Source organism: Sphaerodactylus townsendi, linkage group LG16, assembly GCF_021028975.2.
Source record: "Sphaerodactylus townsendi isolate TG3544 linkage group LG16, MPM_Stown_v2.3, whole genome shotgun sequence".
Classification (NCBI taxonomy): Eukaryota; Metazoa; Chordata; class Lepidosauria; order Squamata; family Sphaerodactylidae; genus Sphaerodactylus; species Sphaerodactylus townsendi.
In genome coordinates, this window is record NC_059440.1 from 8,317,529 (window position 1) to 8,332,688 (window position 15,160).

The following is a 15,160-nucleotide window of genomic DNA, read 5'->3' on the forward strand; positions in this document are numbered from 1 at the left end:
TTGGTTGCTAGGCTAGGCACTAGGATGTGTATTGGTTACGCCTTTTTGTTTAAGGCCGTTGCGGCCTTACGCTTGTTTTGTACTCGCTCCGCCCTTCCATTTTTTGATCTGATTGGCCGTTGCTTCAAGTGGGAATGCTAATTTGATGGAGAGTCAGCCAATCGGGTGTTTTATTACATAACTGAGCGTCCTCCGTTCTTTCCAAAGGGACAAAGAGAAGCGTGTTTTGATTGGTTTTCCCACACAGTGAGCTGTGATTGGATCTGCAGGAGGCAGGATGTCAGTTTGAACTGTTGGGCATGGGAAGGGGAAGATGCTGAGCTGATGCAGCCGGGGCCACAAAGGCTTCAGGGTGGTTTTTGTACTTTAAGAGGTATTTATTTATTTATTCATTCATTCATTCTTTGGACTTTTATACCGCCCTATCCCCGGAGGGCTCCGGGCGGTGAACAACATACAGTCACAATACAATCATAAAATAGCTAAAACCTTTACAAGCAGCGATAGAAAAAATGAAAGACTAAACCTAATAAATAGGATAAATATAGGTGGCGTCCAACAGCCCCATTTAAAAAAATCTCCTCACCCAAGAGGGCAGGGCAGCGAGTCCCATCAGATGACAGGATGGGGGCAAGAGGGTGGTGCATGGTCTGTGGTGGAAGACAAGCAGGATTATTGGTTGTATTTTCCCTTCTTTTCCCCTCCCTAAACCCTATCAGAGTAGCTCACCCAAATCGAAAGCCTATGTACTTGCCAGGTAGAATAGAGTGCTCACCTGGATCATCCAGGTCAGGACAAGGGGAAGAAGAGTTTGGATTCATATATCCCACCTTTCTCTCCTGCAAAGAGACTCCAAGGGGCTTACAAACTCCTTTTTCTTCCTCTCCCCGCAACAGACATCTTGCGAGGTAGGTGGGGCTGAGAAAGTTCAGAGAGAACTGTGACTGGCCCAAGGACATCCAGCAGGAATGTATGAGTGCAGAAACACATCTGGTTCATCAGATAAGCCTCTGCCACTCAGGTGGAGGAGTGGGGAATCAAACCGGGTTTTTCAGATTAGAGTCCACCTGCTCTTAACCAGAGGTGGGATCCAACCAGTTCTCACCACTTCTCTAGAAGTGGTTACTACTAATTTGTTCTGAGTGCCGAGAAGGGGTTACTAAAGCAACCTCCCTGCCCAGTAGGGACTGGAGGTGCGTGTGTCCGGCGGCGCCACTGTTTGAATCCCACCACCATCGGAACCTGTTATTAAAATTTTTGTATCCCACCACTGCTCTTAACCACTATGCCATGCTGGCTATCAAGCAGAATGACATCCTTTTAAATACAGCTGAAAGAGACTAGTGAATAGCCCTAGACCCAGCTAAGAACTCAAGTTCTCAGCTGGGTCGTGTGGGTCGTGTGTTCATTATCCCTTTCAGTGTGTGAGTGTGGATAATATGTTTTCACTCATAACTGGTTTTCACTCAATTCCCAGTCGTTTTGGAAGAAGGAAACAATATTGGGAAAATGTTTCTAGTTATTTAAATGTTTTGGCTGCTTACATTTCCTTCTTTGCAGGACCTGTGACAAAGATAAGGGCAACTGTCCTCTGTCTCCCCAAATGTTGTTATAGATAGTTTGAACTATGACTATATTGTATACACTATATTATATACATATAACATTATATTCATTGAAGTGAAATGCTGTAAGTTGTATGCATTAAAATAGGCTATTGACAAAAGGCATAACTGCTGGAAAGTATTTCTTGATATGCTTAAACTACTGGTATATACTTTGACAAAAATATATATAATTCTATGACAGGCATCCTGATGAAAGTTTGCCTGGACTTTGGGGTGAAATGGCTAAAAATAAGCACCGATGCAGAAAACAAAGAGTCCGTGTGACGTTCAGGTTTACAAAGCAGAAAAGTATCCTTCCTTCTTCATGCTCAAGTATTCTGCCTCCAAAGTGAGTGGACTTAGCCTTGTTTAATATTTATATTAATGTATTTCTCAGAGAGCAACACCAGGCAAATGATGGATTAACAGTTGGAGAGATCTGTTTTGCTTCACCTTGTGATTTGTTACTTGTGAATTGTCTCCAGCCGTAAGACTATTTGTGAAAGAAAAAAGTATCTTCTATAGCTGAGGATCTTTGATCTGGCTGGTGAAACAAAGCAGGTCTTATTGGCTGAATTCAGGCATCACAATAATCCATTATCTGTGCAACAATTGCTGGTTAGCTTGTCAGACCCAAGTGGGGCAATATGACAAACCTCCGTGTTGCAGTCGACAAAAGCAGTTTCCTGTTTTGCTCGCTTTCCATTTCCTTCCCTTACACTCAAAGCATAACTGAAACTTCTCAGTTTGTGGAGTCTTCAACAAACTCCCATTTACTGAACAAGCATCTGGGCCAATGGAATTTTTGTCTCCATGCCAAAGAGGATTCTGAATCTCAGTCCACCAGTCTTAGTTTGTGGGAAAGAAACAAGCTCTGATTTGGCCAGGTATTTGCCTATTTACTTTGTGACAGACTCCCCAAATCAGGAAGCCTTTAATTACACTCCATGTGCAGAAACTCCCTATGGTGCCATCTCTGTAACCTGAAAACTGCAAGGAGCTATGCTGTTCAACAAACCTCAGACAATGGTATGAGCTGTAGTTGTCAAACTTTAATTTGAAATCCTCTCCACAGTTCTTGGGTATTGTCCGGTCAGATTACTGTGCTAACTATTTGTACATTCTGTGCAATCCCAAACAACGCAGAGCCGCATTACACTTTGGCTCGTTTTAACGCTCTGCCTAATGCTATGACTCTTGGCAGGTATAGTAACACTCCATACGAGAACAGGTTACACCTTAATCATGACCCTTATATCTCCAGATAAGGGTTGTTGTTTCCATCAGCCCCGCCAGCATGGCCAATTGGCAGTAGGCTGATGGGAATTGTAGTCCATAACATCTGAGTGCCAAAGGTTCACCACCACTGGTTTATGTCAATGTAATATGCCCGTTGTTGAGACTGTTCAACATGTACTCTTGGAATGCCCTACATACGAATCATTACGCTCTATGTACATTTATCCATTGATAGAGAGCTCAAACGCTGTCTGGCTACCATCTGTTATGAACTTTCTACTCAACGGTTCCTGTGCTTTTGTATGTGAGAATGTCGCGAGTTTTTTGAGGCACTATCTGGTCAGGCGCAATCATTGTCTACAAAGTAGTAATGGCTAATTTATTTTTATGTGTGCGGTTTACAAGGCTTGGTTGCGAATGTTTAATGTAGATTTTAATTTATTTTAACATTTTAATGTTTTAGTCAATAGACAAATGCCCTTTTTACTAATTCTGTAATTTATAATGCCAATAAAGGCTTTGGAATTGTAAATTTGAAATCCTACTTTGGTGCCTGACTACCCAGTCAACCAAACTTTTTTGGGACGGTCTGTACTGATGTTTAAACTAACACAGATTTCTTCAAGCCAGTTTGTCTGAATGCCGTCTTTGTGAGACTCACGCACTGGTGTTCTACCAGTGTAAGACTTGGAAGGAAGTAGTTAAGAAGAGAGTAAGTAAGACTGTACCTGCACCTTTTGATTCCTACAGTAAGGATATACGTGGACTCCTCCTGGAATAGAGGACTCCTCCTGTTTCTAGTTCTAAATACGTTTTCAATTGTATTGAAAGTAAAGTTCCTGTTTCTGTTTTGCATTGTCTTTGACAGCCTTCCAGTTTCACCTTTAAATCAAAGTAGCTCTTTTAGTTCCTGGAGTTTGACTCTTCCTACCATAGCTAAAGTAGTGAGGCCTTTGGTCACAGCCATGTTCTGTTGGTACTGCTGGTGCCAGAATAGTGTTATCCAGGTAAGGCTTTATTATTTATATTTATTTATATTTTCATTTCTATCCTACTCCCTGCCCATGCTCAGGGCGCCTAACCACAACCATTGAAAACAATACAGCAGACAAAATCCCAGTCTATAATTTAAAACCAATCAGCAGACAGCAATTTCAATTTCAATTTTAACCTTTAATGGCATATAAATTATTAGTATGTTTCCATTTAAAAAGAAGAAAACATTTAAAACATTTAAATACGGGTGTTTAAAATGCTTTCCAGGAATTTAGCCACTGCCAAGGTGATTGATGGATTACAGTCACTTAGCAAAAAACGTGTGGTCTGGAACTTGGAGTACTCAAGTCTTGGAAGCAACAAAGGGTAAATTAAAATCATGCGCAGGTTACTGTGAAGGCAGCATTCCAGAAGAATAGGAGTTATGGTTTCTATAGATCCACATCTGCAACGGCATAGTCTCTGATGTTTAGGGATCTGGAGGTATCTCCCTGAGGTTTCCGCTGAGGGGAAAATATTGAGGCGTGCTAGCATGAATGCACGACAGCAGAGAAGCAAACAGATGACCCGCTAAAAATTTCACTGTTATCTCACCCTGCTCTATTAGGCCCATAACCGTCTGCTAAAAAATATGAGGCCAAACAGGGGTGAAAGCAGAGGGAGGGTTCTGTCTGGTGGCCAGTGTAGTTTGCAGAGTGCCCACAAAGCCCTCAACCATATGCCTGGTGGAACATCTCTGCCTTTTGGTTTTTAGATCCTCTTCATTTCTCCTTTGTCTCCAACTGAAGTAAGTCCCAACTGAAGTAAGCCCATGCGTGAACAGTACTATCACGCATGCGATTAAGAAGCAGTGCTTTCATTAGCCTGGAAGGGCCCTTAACTCACTGATAGAGACTTACTTATTTTAAATCCTTCTAAGGACACTTTTCTCCTATGACAGCTGAGATCTGAAGCAGGTAAGCAGTTTGGAAGATGCTGCCACAGGAGGTGGTGATGGCCACTAACCTGGATAGCTTTAAAAGGGGCTTGAACAGATTTATGGAGGAGAAGTCGATCTATGGCTACCAATCTTGATCCTCCTTGATCTGAGATTGCAAATACCTTAGCAGACCAGGTGCTCAGGAGCAGCAGCAGCAGAAGGCCATTGCTTTCACATCCTGCATGTGAGCTCCCAAAGGCACCTGGTGGGCCACTGCAAGTAGCAGAGTGCTGGACTAGATGGACTCTGGTCTGATCCAGCGGGCTAGTTCTTATGTTCTTATGTGCTTAAGAGCATGTGACACTATAGTAAAAGAACAAAACCATATAACAACAATGGACATTAAAAAGAAGTCGTACATATCGCTGGTATCTCCAGGGAAGAGCGTTCTTCAAGAATTGTTCTCTGTCTGATGCCACGGAGGAGTCTGGTTTGCCTGATGATCTGAACATGACACATTCAAATATATGTCAGGGACTGCCTGCAATGGGGTCTTTTTTTCAGAAGCCCCCTTTTCCAGTAATGAATACCCAGTGAACTTGGGCCAGTGTGGCAAAGTGGTTAAATGTGTCAGACCCTGCCTCATAGGGTTGTTGTAATGATACAGTGGAGGAGAGGAGAGTGATGTGAGCTACTTCAGGTCCCCACTGGAGAGAAAGGAAGGGTGTAAATGAATTAATGACATCTCATTAGTTCCCCTAAGAACTATCGCTCTGACTTGCTGCAGAGTTTAAAATGCAACACGGGGCAGTCCAGCCCAGAGAGAGAAGGTCTGAAGATAATTACCAGTTTCTTGTGGCAAAGAGTTGTGATACACATTGGTCCTGTGCACAAACAAACCAGCTTGCTTTCTTTCTCCTGCAGTTCTCCCAGATTTTTCAAGTCATCAGGAATACGGTATTCAGTTCACACGCGTGCCTGGAGGAACTAAACAAGCTCAGGGACCGGTTGGAAAAGCTAGAAACAGAATTTGCCAGGCTTCAATCAGCAGTTCAGGTAGATAAATGTGTTGCAGACTTCTTGGTAGTGCAATTTCTGACATTCGCACTTCAGTTTCTTTCTCATTTAAGGAAGTTATTCACTTAACTGGCAACTCAATTCTGTTAGAGTCTCCTAGAAGCAAAACGACTGATGAATAAATGCAACAACTGAGAAGTCCATTGGTTCACTAATCTTCTGGGCACTGACATAGTAGCCTGGCCTAACTGGAAGTGGAGAGAACCCTGCCATTGCTTCTGTCGCTTCCCAGAAAAGCCCGACTTTGTCTGTAGCTTAAGTTCATTTATTTGTTTATCTTCATCTATCGTATTTATTTGTTAAAACATTTATATTCTGCCTTTCCTTGTGGCAACTTGCAAATAATTGAAATCTTGCAGAATAAAGTGAAAACCCAAATAATTCCCCAACCTTCTAAAAAATACCTGAGGTCCGGACAATAAAAGACTGAATAAATTAGTCTTCTAAAATGTCTAGAGCAGTGATGGTGAACCTGTGGCACGAGTGCCAGAGGTGGCACTCAGAGCCCTCTCTGTCGGCACGCACACACAGAGTTCGTCATGTGGGGGGCGTAAAATCACTCCCCTCCCCAATGACACACACATCTAGGCTGGCCTGGGCCACTGAGCACGGCGTGTGCACACTGCGGTGAGCAGGGAGGACTCGGCTGGTGGGCCTGGTTCCTATGCTCTGAGTGGCTGCTGCCCAAGGAGGGGGGCCCCAGAGGAGGCAGAGATGCTAGAGAGGCACAGAGCAGTGCACACAGGACTTGCAGGAGGCTAGAGCAGGCTGGCCCCTGCTCGAGCGGGTGGGGTGGACGAAGAGGGAGCTAACCGTTTTTTTCTAAACTAAAACCTCAGCATTCAGGTTAAATTGCCGGGTTGGCCCTTTGCGATAAATAAGTGGGGTTTGGATTGCAATTTGGGCACTCGGTCTTAAAAAGGTTCGCCATCATGGATCTAGAGGTTGTACCCTGCTCGCTTCAGGAGCCTTTTCCACAGGGTGGAAGTGACAATTCAGAAGGCATGAGCTCTAGTTGACATCAGGCCTTAAGTGGTGAAACTGCCAGTAGGTGACAACCTGAGGATTGTGACAGGTGTATCCTAAACCATGAAGGGCTTTCAACCTTGAATTGAACTCAGAAACGAATGAGCCGCCAATGTTGCTGTTTTAGAATAGGCGTGATATGCCCCTGACAGATAGCTCCTAAAAATAATCTGGCTGCCATTTTAGTTCCTGGGTCGACTTCAAGGGTGGCCCAGTAAAGGACAGTAATCTTGGCGCTTCTTTCATCCTGGCACTCAAAGTGGTTCCCAGGAAGTCTCCCATCCAAGCACTAATGGGCCAGTTGGTCTGTAGCCAGACTTTTGTTTCATATTCAGCTATATACTGTCAGAGCCAAATGCAGGGAAGGTTTAAAAGACATACAGACTGGATTGCTCTTACTTGTTTGGATTCCTCTTACCAAGAGCTGAACTTCTCTGTCTCTCAGATTTTGAGGTCCAATTTCCAGCAGCATTGCATAGCAGAGATTCTACACTGTAAGAAAAATTCTTGCGGGTCTCACTTGATTTGATTCCATCCAGCTTTCAAACGTGTGCCAAAACTTGGGAGAATTTTCACGAGCCACTCAAAACCTCTGCTTCAGATTAACCCTTCAAAAGCTACTTACTTATGGGGGAGATGTTAATCATTCGTGGTTAACCATTCCAATGTTTTGTAAAGATGCTTTGTCCTGTGGCCTCGAGGTGACTTTTCTCTGCCACCAACAAACGGCTATTTATAAATCTTGGTTTGGTGTTGATTATTTCTTATAGAACTTTTCCAGCAAGGAATGTGTGTTCAGTCGAGCGGCATGATAAACGACTGTTAGTTAGCCCAATTGTAAGATCTTCTTACTGTGTGCTGGAAATGCTGAACTGGTTGATCACAAGAATTCTCCTCATGGTGTAAACACAACCTGATCTCTCTTTTTGTGTTTAATAGGAAGGGACTGTTGTGCCCTCAGGAAAAACATCTTGCCAGATATTGGAGGGCAGCCAATGCTGGCGTGCCCATGAAGCACATCTGGGCCTTGTGGAATTGGCATCCTCGCATCCTCAAGTTTTGCTGCCAGCTGTGCCACCCCCTCCTCCCCCTCCCCCTCCCCCACCCCCTCCCTTGCCACCTCCGCCAGTACCCCGGTGTCTCAGTAAGACTGATGGTGCTAAGAAACAGGTAGTGTATAGCGGCAGAGTTGTGAAGTTGTATGAACTGTCCGTCCAAAGGTCCATCTAGACAAGCATTTTATGTTTTGGAAACGTGGAGTGGGGTGAAGGCAGTCCGACTTTCAGAGGTACCCTGCTTCTGAAAAAGGTAAAAGTAGCTCCCTGCGTAATCACCGGGTGATTACTGACCCATGGAGTGATGTTACATCATGATGTTTATTAGGCAGATTGTGTTTATGGGATGGTTTGCTATTGCCTTTCCCAGTCGTCTATCCTTTACCCCTAGTAAGTCGGGCACTCATTTTACTGACCTCAAAAGGATGGAAGACTGAGTTAACCCTGAGCCAGCTACCTGAAACCAACGTCTGTCAGGATCAAACTCTGGCTCCTTCCGCACATGCAGAATAATGCACTTTCAAACTGCTTCCAGTGCTCTTTGAAGCTGTGCGGAATGGCAAAATCCACTTGCAAACAGTTGTGAAGGTGGTTTGAAAACGCATTGTTTTGCGTGTGCGGAAGGGGCCTCTGACTGAGCAGAAATGAAGGGCCTGTTTTTAAAGTTTCAATTACTTATATGATTGCTAGTTCACGCAGAGGCTCAGGCATAGCTTCTCTCTCTCCTGTTTTATCCTTAACAACAACTCTGTGAAGTAGGTTCAAAATAAAACATGGTGATTGATCCACGGTTTCCCATTCAGCATCATCGCAATGTATGTTTGTTCTGTCAGATCACTGCAAACTCATGGTGACCCTGTGAATCAATGGCCTCCACAGATTCCTATCATTAATGGCCTTGCTCAGGTCTTGCAGACTGAAGGCCGTGGCTTCCTTTATTGAGTCAATCCATCTTATATTGGGTCTTCCGCTTTTCCTCCTGCCTTCATGGCGGAGCCAAGAAAAAGCTCTCTTTTTTCAAAAAGGGTCATTATCGCAGCCATACCTTGTAGTATCATGCAATATGGCAATCACTACCTTTAAGAAGTTTGGATGGAATCATGTAAGTGCTGTAGGTTTGCTCGATGAGATTTGGAGTTCTAAAATGTTTTTCAGTGTTTTTAAGAGGGCAGTAGGGTGGTGTGGACAGGTAAATCAAAATGGGACCTACATCACACAGTATATTCTTCAGTATGCAAATCAAATAAAGCACAGTCCCCTGAAGTTCTCCCAATAGGGTTCAGTCCCAACTATTGAGTTCAACAAGATCTTATAGATCAGAGCTCAGCCATGCTGACGTCTTTCTTGGAGGCCTCCCCGTGTCTCCTCATCTCATCCATTTTCTGCTTTTGGTTCAGGAGGCCTTGCTAAAAACAGAAGTGCCCATGCAAGTAACCCTCAAGGATCTCCTCAATGTGAAATTAAAGAAGACACAAAGTTGTCTGAAAATAGAAAAGGTATGTTAATTCAGTTAATATTAAAATACTTTTGCCTGGGTAATTTGGAGCAACAGCCCAACAATCCTTTGAGGTCCCTCTAGAGCAGGGGTCTGCAACCTGTGGCTCTCCAGATGTTCATGGACTACAATTCCCATCAGCCCCTGGCAGCATGGCCAATTGCAGACCCTTGCTCTATAGCAGCAAAAAAGAACACAGAATCTGGAATCTGGCAGCCAGAGAGGCAAGCTGTGGTGTTGTAATAGTGAGGACAACTCCCTGGCTATGTACAGACAATCATTTCTGAGGGTCATGTGGTTTCTTATTCTTTCCACTAGTGCAGAGGTCCACAACATGGCACCTGTGGGCACCAGGGCTCCCACGGACAACTTTTCTGGCACCTGCCAAGTATTTTTAAGAAGTGGGTGGGACCAGGTTGGGCTATTGCCAGGCAAGGCCTTTGATTGGCTGTACAGATTTGATGGGATCTTTGAAAAACACATAATTTTCTTCTTTTTCAACATTCAGAAGCAATTGCCTTTGCAGAAACAGAGGGCATTAGTTACCATCTCAGATTTGCAAAGCATTAGTCTGAAGTCCAAAGCTCCAACCCCACCTAATTTTGCCACAAATAGTTCAAGGTGAGGATCTGCCACTTTCTTTGAACTCATAGATATCTGCGTTACTGGCACATGTGTCCAAACTGTCAGTTCACAGCGAACCTACTTTTCAAATCTGTCCCTAATTGTAATGTTTGCTCTCCGTTTTTCCTCCAGCACTCCCAGCAGTTGCCTGGATTTTCGAAAACACCTGAGAAGGGTCTCTGTTAAGAGGTAAATTTATCTTTCCTGATGGGGATGTGGTTCAGGGGTCTTTCAGGTAAGCAGAAAACAAAAGGGAAAACTCTCAGGTATCGGATGCTTACTCTGTCGTCTCTTGCAGGAGCCCAGGTGGAACCCCTTTACTCCACAAAAAGAACCTGGAGACGGGCACAGGATTGACGCCACTCATGACCCAGGCACTGCGGCGCAAATTTCGGGTAAGGCAACCCATGTGACCATAACTGCACCTCAAGTTGCAGTTGTTGGAGCATTTCCAGTCCCACGCAGTGCATGCACCCAGTGGTAGAATATGAACCTATGTCCAACCAGCCAGGTCTGGATGCTCAGGAAAGAACCTTGGGAGAACCCAAAAACTTGCAAGGAACCCCAAGAGCTGATCGGCTCCAGAAACAGATTCATCTGTGTCAAATACACAACACAGAAACAGATCAGACTAGGAGCCATAATACTAATATGAACCTATGAAGTTGACTTATGAGTTAGATTACTTGATCCAGCATGCCTGATGTTAGTTGCTTGGCCTGGCACAGCTCTCCAAGAGCTTGTGTGCAAAGGAAGTGCTGTGCCACTGAGCCAATGCCCTTCCTTCTATGAACTTAAGAGGCTATGCCCTTGGTGGCGAACCTTTGGCACTCCAGATGTTATGGACTACAATTCCCATCAGTCCCTGCCAGCATGGCCAATTGGAATATGCACCAATTGGCCATGCTGGCAGGGGCTGATGGGAATTGTAGTCCATAACATCTGGAGTGGTTCGCCACTCTATGCTGAGCCTGACCTCTATGCTATGCTGAGTCTGACCACTGATCAGTCTACCCAGGGCCACCTGCTTTGACTGACAGTAGCTCTCTGACGCCTCAGAACAGTGTGAGTCCTGTGGGAGGCTCCTGGGGGCCAAGCCAGCCAGATGGGCATGCCATAGGCCTCAAACTGCAGCCAAGTCTTGGCCTTGGAAAAAATTCATTCTGTATAAACCTGCAGTTTGTTTCCTTTTGTAAGTTCTGCCCCAATATCTCCACCAAAGAGGGTCAACACAGATATGGTAGAAAGCGCTGTCAAATCACGGCTGACTTATGGCCAGCCCACAGGGTTTTCAAGGCAAGAGATTAGCAGACGTGGTTTGCCAAGATATAGTTTGTGGACCCTGTTTTGGCATTGGGGAAGCCTAGCCGATCCTTCATAGAGGCTTCACCACCACCATCCAAAACCTCTTGCCATATTAACCTATCAACGAATCCATCAGAATCTGAAACCTTTTCTGTTCTTTCTTCTTCTTAAACAGCTGGCTCACCCCAAAAGCCCCTCTCCGTCTCACTTGCCCAGAGGAAGCAGCTTTGAGGAGCAAAGTTAACACCGCATCACCCAGCTGTGTGTTCAAGACCTTCTTGCTGCTAATCTGGACTCTGTTGGTTACCAGTAACTCTACTCGGACGTAAGGAACCTGTTGTTAAGAAAGTATGGGGGAAAAGGATCGGCTTGGTTGGCCTGGAGAGCAAAGCGCTCCTACTCCTAGAGAGACAGGAAGGAGGAGAGTCTGCCCGTCATCCTCCTGTTCCTCCCTGCTGTATGTGCTAGAGTGGCTTGGGGAAACCAGTGTTGTGACCAAAATGGCGCCTGGAGGCTCCTTCAACCACAAGAAGGTGGAAGTGTGTCTAAGACCAAGCTGGATACCTTTGTACTTCAACAGAATTTCCATGTACCTCTGCTTTAAAAGTAATTTTAAAAAACAACGTATTTTTCAAGACTTTGATATTTGTAAACCCAGCTGAATTGTGTGTCTTTAGAACTCAGAACTATACTAAAGGTCTGCCCAGATTTAAGCAAGCCGTGCATCTGAGCCCAGGCGGAGGTACTTTGAGTTATGACACTTCCTCTGGGTGGATATAACACAAAAATGGATGGTAAGAATAAGATATTTCATGACGAAGCTGAGTAGAAGAGAAGAAGAAGAGTTTGGATTTATATCCCTCCTTTCTCTCCTGTAGGAGACTCAAAGGGGCTTACAATCTTCCGTCCTTCTCTCACAACCGTAAACACCCTGTGGAGGTGGGTGGGCTGAGAGATTCCTGCAGCTGTGATTCGCCAAGCCCAAGGTCACCCAGCTGGCATGTGTGGGAGTGCACAGGCTAATCTGAATTCCCCAGATAAGCCTCCACAACTCAAGCGGCAGAGCTGGGAATCAAACCCGGTTCCTCCAGATCAGAGCGCACCTGCTCTTAGCCACTACGCCACTGCTGCTCCTGAGCTGACCATAGTATCACGAGGTATTGCTTTCATTGTTCATTTTTGCGCTTGAGGAAGCAATGCCTCAGACCATACCCTTATCACAGAGAGAAGTGTACACCGATAAAGGCAGCGGTTCCTGAGGTGTCACTAAAGAAGCTGGGAAACTGCTTCTCTCTCTTACTGTCTGGCACTCTGGAGCGAACGTTTTTGCCGGTATGTGCTGTCTTTGGTTTCGCAGCTCCCTCTTGTAGTCAGGACTTTTCCTGAGCAGCTTCTCCAAAACAAGCTCCAGTGGTAAAAAGGGACCCTACAGCTCAGGCTGGAGCTGGTGGGGACTGAAACTCAGCAAAATCAGATTGACAATCTTGCCTGGCAGCACTGGTTTTCCAAAAATAGAATAAAGAGAGTAGTTCTCCACTTTCTCACTAAGCCTGCTTGAGATTCGGCAGAACTTTTCTTCTACTTCCTGGACGTGGGCTGACAGCTGGAAGGCAGATACGAGAGTGTTTGTCTTGGCCCTTCTTTGGTAAAAGATCATTCTGGTAGGGGCCATTTGGTACACAACCTTTCAAAGCAGGCAAAGATTCCTTTGCACTGGGTTGACTTTCCACTGAAAGCTGAGCCGGCGATTCATGCTGTTATCATCCTCAACAAACCAGAAAGCCATACAATTAATGTATCTGTTACCTCTCCTGTGAAGCCCTTTGTCACAGTACCCTTATACTTTCAGTGACGGCCTGCGGTTTTTCAGGACATTGTCTACTACACCCTGCACCACAGGGATGGTGATTCCCAAGAGGCATTCTGGGATGTCCAACATGTGGCTGTCAATGAAATTGTTTGATAGAACTGTAAAGAGTAACAAAATAGCTTCCTAACAAAATGGCTTCCAGAACTTACTGTAAGTAAATACAGGAAGTGACCAGTTCTTTAGCAGAGGAAATGGTCAATTCTTCAGCAGAAGCATTTTATCCTCAAAGCTGTAGACAGTAGAAATCTAGGGGGAGGTGTTCAAAAGAGGTGTAGCCCTGAAAGCAACCCTGGGTTAGAAACCATGTTTTTGGGTCACCTTCATGACAGGCAGCATACGATCTGAGATATTAAACCTAAGAAACTGTTATCTGGCTGAAAACAACTTACCGTGTTTCCCCAAAAATAAGACAGTGTCTTATATTAATTTTTGCCCCCAAATGTGCGCTAGGTCTTATTTGCAGGGGATGTCTTATTTTTCCGCTCCACAGCTGCATGCTTTGGTGTTCTGTTCTCTCATGGGGAAGCAGGCTGGCTTCTTTTCAATGAAATTAAAGGCCAAAGGACTGGTTTCTTTTCAGTGAAATTAAAGGCAGAACGAAATCTTGGTCCAACATCATAGCTGATCCCTTGCATCTGTGTCAGGGCTGTTAACTGCATGCACACATGTTAATATGGTATAGAAGAGCCTGTGGATGCTGTGGGGGTGGGGGAGAAGTGCTCATTGGCTTCCATTCCCTTCCCCTGCAGTCCTGCCTGCCTCCTGTGCCAGGGCCTGCCAGCACATTTGGCTGGTGGCATTTTCTATTTCCCCCATACTTGCTTACCCCTTTAGTTTAAAGATAAATCTTACTCCAAACTGCAGTAACTCCAAGTCAGCTTGTTGTTGTTGTTGTTATATTGGTAATTTGGATAAAGAATGTACTCTGTGCTTTGACTTAGCACTTGATAACACACAGTTTGTGCACTTCTGCACAAGTTGATTCCCTGTGTTAATCTGAGTATAGATTCATGTCTTTGAGGGGTGGGGGTGGTAATAGAGACCAATTGAAAACCTTATCCATTTGATTTTTCTTCTTCACATTGGTACATCACCCTCATTTTTCCATTTCTAATTGTGACATGCCTCTACAGATGCCAGCCATAGATGCGGCTGAAACATTAGGAGCAAAAAGTTGGCGCCACAGCCTGGAAAACCCACAACAGCTAATTATCTGAAGCTTTACAGAAAAGGACAGTGCTGGAGCTAAAGCCCTGTGGAGTACTAACCACTGCTGGCAGGCCCTTAAATTATGGGGAGGGTGTAGTGGAGGGCTGGTGGAAAATACTTCTTGAGAGAAAGTTTGGAGAGGAGGCTGGTGGAAAATACTTCTTGAAAGTTTGGAGAGGAAGAAATAAAAGAATGTCCAAAAAAACTGAAGTATTTTCTTTATGCATTTTATATTTCAACTTCTGCACTGACCTGAATGGCCCAGGATAGCCTGATCTCGTCAGATCTTTAAAGTTAAGCAGGACTGGCCGTGGTTAGTATTTGAATGGGTGAATCAAGTTCAGGGGTGCTATGCAGAGGCAGATAACGGCAAACCACCTCTGTGCAACTCTCGCCTTGAAAACCCCAGGGGTGACTTGATGGCACTTTTCACTACTATTCCAATTCCTGGTATGAAAATACTTTCATTCCTTGCTGCTTCTTGGCCACGGGGCAGATTTCATCTTTGGTTGTACAAAGGTTTAAGCTTTGTACAACTACACCTCTTGCACTCCCAACACATGCCAACTGGGTGACCTTGGGCTAGTCACAGTTCGGAGCTCTCTCAGCCCCATCTGACAGGGTGTTTGTTGGGGGGGGGGGTGAAAGGAAAAGGAGCCTGTAAGCCCCTTTGAGTCTCCTTACAGGAGAGAAAAGGGGGGAGTGATATAAATCCAACTTTTCTTCTTCTTCATCCCC

At 44.8% G+C, this 15,160-nt stretch overlaps 1 protein-coding gene across 1 annotated transcript; it reads left to right on the forward strand.

The window, feature by feature from the left end:
- The first annotated feature begins 223 nt into the window (after positions 1-223).
- PRR11 (proline rich 11) lies at positions 224-11,966 on the forward strand. Its single transcript, XM_048519317.1, has 10 exons — positions 224-373; positions 1,810-1,956; positions 3,715-3,853; positions 5,686-5,817; positions 7,804-8,034; positions 9,317-9,415; positions 9,923-10,035; positions 10,171-10,227; positions 10,337-10,433; positions 11,519-11,966. Exons 2-10 carry the CDS (start codon positions 1,847-1,849, stop codon positions 11,585-11,587), a joined length of 1,047 nt encoding a protein of 348 aa, XP_048375274.1. The 5' UTR covers positions 224-373; positions 1,810-1,846; the 3' UTR covers positions 11,588-11,966.
- Positions 11,967-15,160: the final 3,194 nt, after the last annotated feature.